This window comes from Eriocheir sinensis, chromosome 13, assembly GCF_024679095.1.
Source record: "Eriocheir sinensis breed Jianghai 21 chromosome 13, ASM2467909v1, whole genome shotgun sequence".
In the NCBI taxonomy this organism is placed as follows: domain Eukaryota; kingdom Metazoa; phylum Arthropoda; class Malacostraca; order Decapoda; family Varunidae; genus Eriocheir; species Eriocheir sinensis.
The window spans coordinates 7,791,644-7,794,286 of NC_066521.1; the positions used below are offsets into that span (position 1 = coordinate 7,791,644).

At 60.5% G+C, this 2,643-nt stretch overlaps 1 protein-coding gene across 1 annotated transcript; it reads right to left on the reverse strand.

The window, feature by feature from the left end:
* Window positions 1-842: 842 nt before the first annotated feature.
* Window positions 843-2,321, reverse strand: LOC126997803 (uncharacterized). The gene has a single exon (XM_050859017.1). The coding sequence runs from the start codon at window positions 2,319-2,321 to the stop codon at window positions 843-845; it is 1,479 nt and encodes a 492-aa protein (XP_050714974.1).
* Window positions 2,322-2,643: the final 322 nt, after the last annotated feature.

Below are 2,643 nucleotides of genomic sequence, written 5' to 3' on the forward strand. Positions count from 1 at the left end.
CGGCTGGACGGTCAGGCCCCTCCCGCCGCAGGTGGTCGAGATGGGGTAGGGGGCTGGCAGCCTCAGCCACCTTCAACAGCCAGGTCCTGCCGGTGAACAGGTCCCGCCTCTGTGGCAAGACTCTGCAGAGCGCCGCTCGTGCCACCGACTCCCTGTCTTTGTGGAGGGCCTTGGCCACTCGGCAGGCGATGATCTGCTGGACCCTGCTGGCCAGGGGCACGAGGCGGGTCTCGCTCTGCATTACACCGCTGCTGGCCCAGCCCGGCGCCCCGAGTATGGTCCTCGTGGCCTTGTTTTGGACTACTTCGATCCTCCTTTGTTGTGTGGGGGACAGCGCAATGAGGACAGGCGCACTGTAGTCAATGAGTGCCCGCACAGCCTGCACGTAGAACAGACGCAGGACTGGCAACGTGGCGCCTGCACGAGTTCTTGTCATGGCCCTCATAACGTTCAGCCTCGCTTGGGTCCTCTCCCTCAGGTATGTGGCCTGTTTGATGAAGGACAGGCCCTTGTCGAGCCACACCCCCAGGTACTGGTAGGCGGGGGTCCAGGCCAGCCTGACGTCTTGTATGAAGAGTTGGGCGTCCGGGGGGGCGGCCTTGAACATCATGGCCCTAGACTTCTCAGCTGATACCTTGAACCCCAGTTCCCTGCACTTTTCGTCTGTCCTTTTCGCTGACAAGATCGAGGGCCTGCTGGGCCCTGGCGACCTTGTTGCCGGGACCGGTGACGACCAATACAAGGTCGTCGGCGTAGCTGAGAAGAGCGGTGCCCTCCCGGAACGGCAGGCTGACCAGCTGGTCCATCAGCATGTTGAAGAGGGAGGGACTGAGGATTCCGCCCTATGGTGTGTCGTTTTCCAGCTCCCGATAAGCGGAGCGCAGCCCCTGGAACCTGACTCTGGCGCGCCTGTGCTGGAGGTAGTCCTCAATCCAGGAGATGAGCCGTCCCTGGATGCCCTTGCGCACGAGCGCAACCAGGATAGCGTGAGCGCTGGCAAGCTCGAACGCCTTCTCCAGGTCCAGGAAGACAGCAACGGCAGGACGGTTGTCGACGAGGCTCAGGAGGGCCATGATGCTGTCAGAAGTGCCCACTCCTCTGGTGAAGCCAAATACGTGCGGGTGCAGGGGCCCCAGGCGCCACTGCAGTCGAGTGAGTATCATCCTCTCAGCAGTCTTGTCCGTGCAGCTCATCAGAGAGATAGGACGAGGCTTGGTGGGCTCCCTGGGCTTGGGTATGGGCTGGATGTCCGCCTTCTTCCACGCGACGGGAAGGCGGCCTTCCCGCCAGGAGTGGTTGATGAGGGCCAGTACTGCCTCATCTCCGGCAGGCCCGACCTGAGCCAGCAAGGAGTACGTGATGCCGTCGGCGCCAGCCGCAGTGTCTCGTCCCTTCCTGGCCTGCACCAGCTCGTGGCGAGTGAAGGGTTGGTCGCTGACGTCCTGTCTGCCCCGCGCCGCCGTGACGGCAGCCACGCGCCCCGGCCTGAGGTCGGCCTGAAGCCGACGCACTTGCGCTGGAAGCTGCACGCTGGAGCCCCGCGAGACGAACATGTCCACCAGCCTCTCAGCTTCCTGCTGTGGCTGGGGGTGTGCGGGAGGTCTACTCGGTCTCTTTCCGGAGGCAGTGTTGATCTTGGCCCAAAGGTCGCCCAGGCTGGTGTGCTGATTGAAGCTGGCGCACCACTTGAGCCATTTCGCCTCTTTAACGCGCCATGTAACGCAGCGGGCGTGCTGCACCACCTCCCGTAGCAGCTCAAGGTTGGTGAGGGTCGGCCGCCTCCGGTAGAGTTTTCGGTGGATGTTGACAAGGTGGTTCTGCTCCCGGACCTTTTCGTTGAAGAACCACCAATCCCTTCGGTAGCGGTAACCGGGGGCCTTCCTAGGGATTGCTGCCTCCGCTGCCCTCTCGACGGCCGCCGTGAAGTCTCGTTCACGATGGTCCAAGTCATCCGCCGGCTCATACGTGCCCCACCAGTGGCTGAGGGCGTCCCGGAACTTGACCCAGTCCGCTTTTTTAACGTCCCACCGGGGATGGGGAAGAGGCAGTGGCGGCAGGCGCACTCTCAGGGTGGTGGAGAGAGCGTAGTGGTCGCTGGTCAGCGTGGGGTGAACCCGCCATGATGAGCCTGTTGCCAGGGCACGAGAGACCAGCGTCAGGTCTAACCTGCCCCCGCGGACGTGGGTGTCCTCTCCGTTGTTGAGGAGCACTACTTCAGGAAGGTCCTCCAGCACGGCTGCCAGGTGTCGACCCGCGGGGTTCGGGCGGGAGACGGACTGCAGTATCGGGTGGTGGGCGTTGAAGTCACCGGCCACAAGCATGTTGACGTGGGTAGCAAGTGACAGCACCTCACCAGCCTCGACAATTTATCTCCTCGCGTGTTGAGAGAATGTAGTCAACAGCTAGAATTACCCATAACATTAATATTCAACAAGTCATTAGCACAGGCCAGTGTGCCTCTCGAGTGGAAAAGGCCAATATTACCCCGATCATTTATAAAGGAGATAAAAAACAAGCCAGTAATTATCGTCCTATCAGCCTTATGTCTGTCCTAATTAAACTATTCGAAAAAATGATCAGGGATAAAATGATCCCTTTCCTTGCAATAAATGATTTGATAACTGATAGTCAGCACGGATTTCG

Coding starts and splice junctions, on each gene's coding strand:
- LOC126997803 (XM_050859017.1), bottom strand. CDS start 2,321: ATGCTTGTGGCCGGTGACTTCAACGCCCACCACCCGATACTGCAGTCC.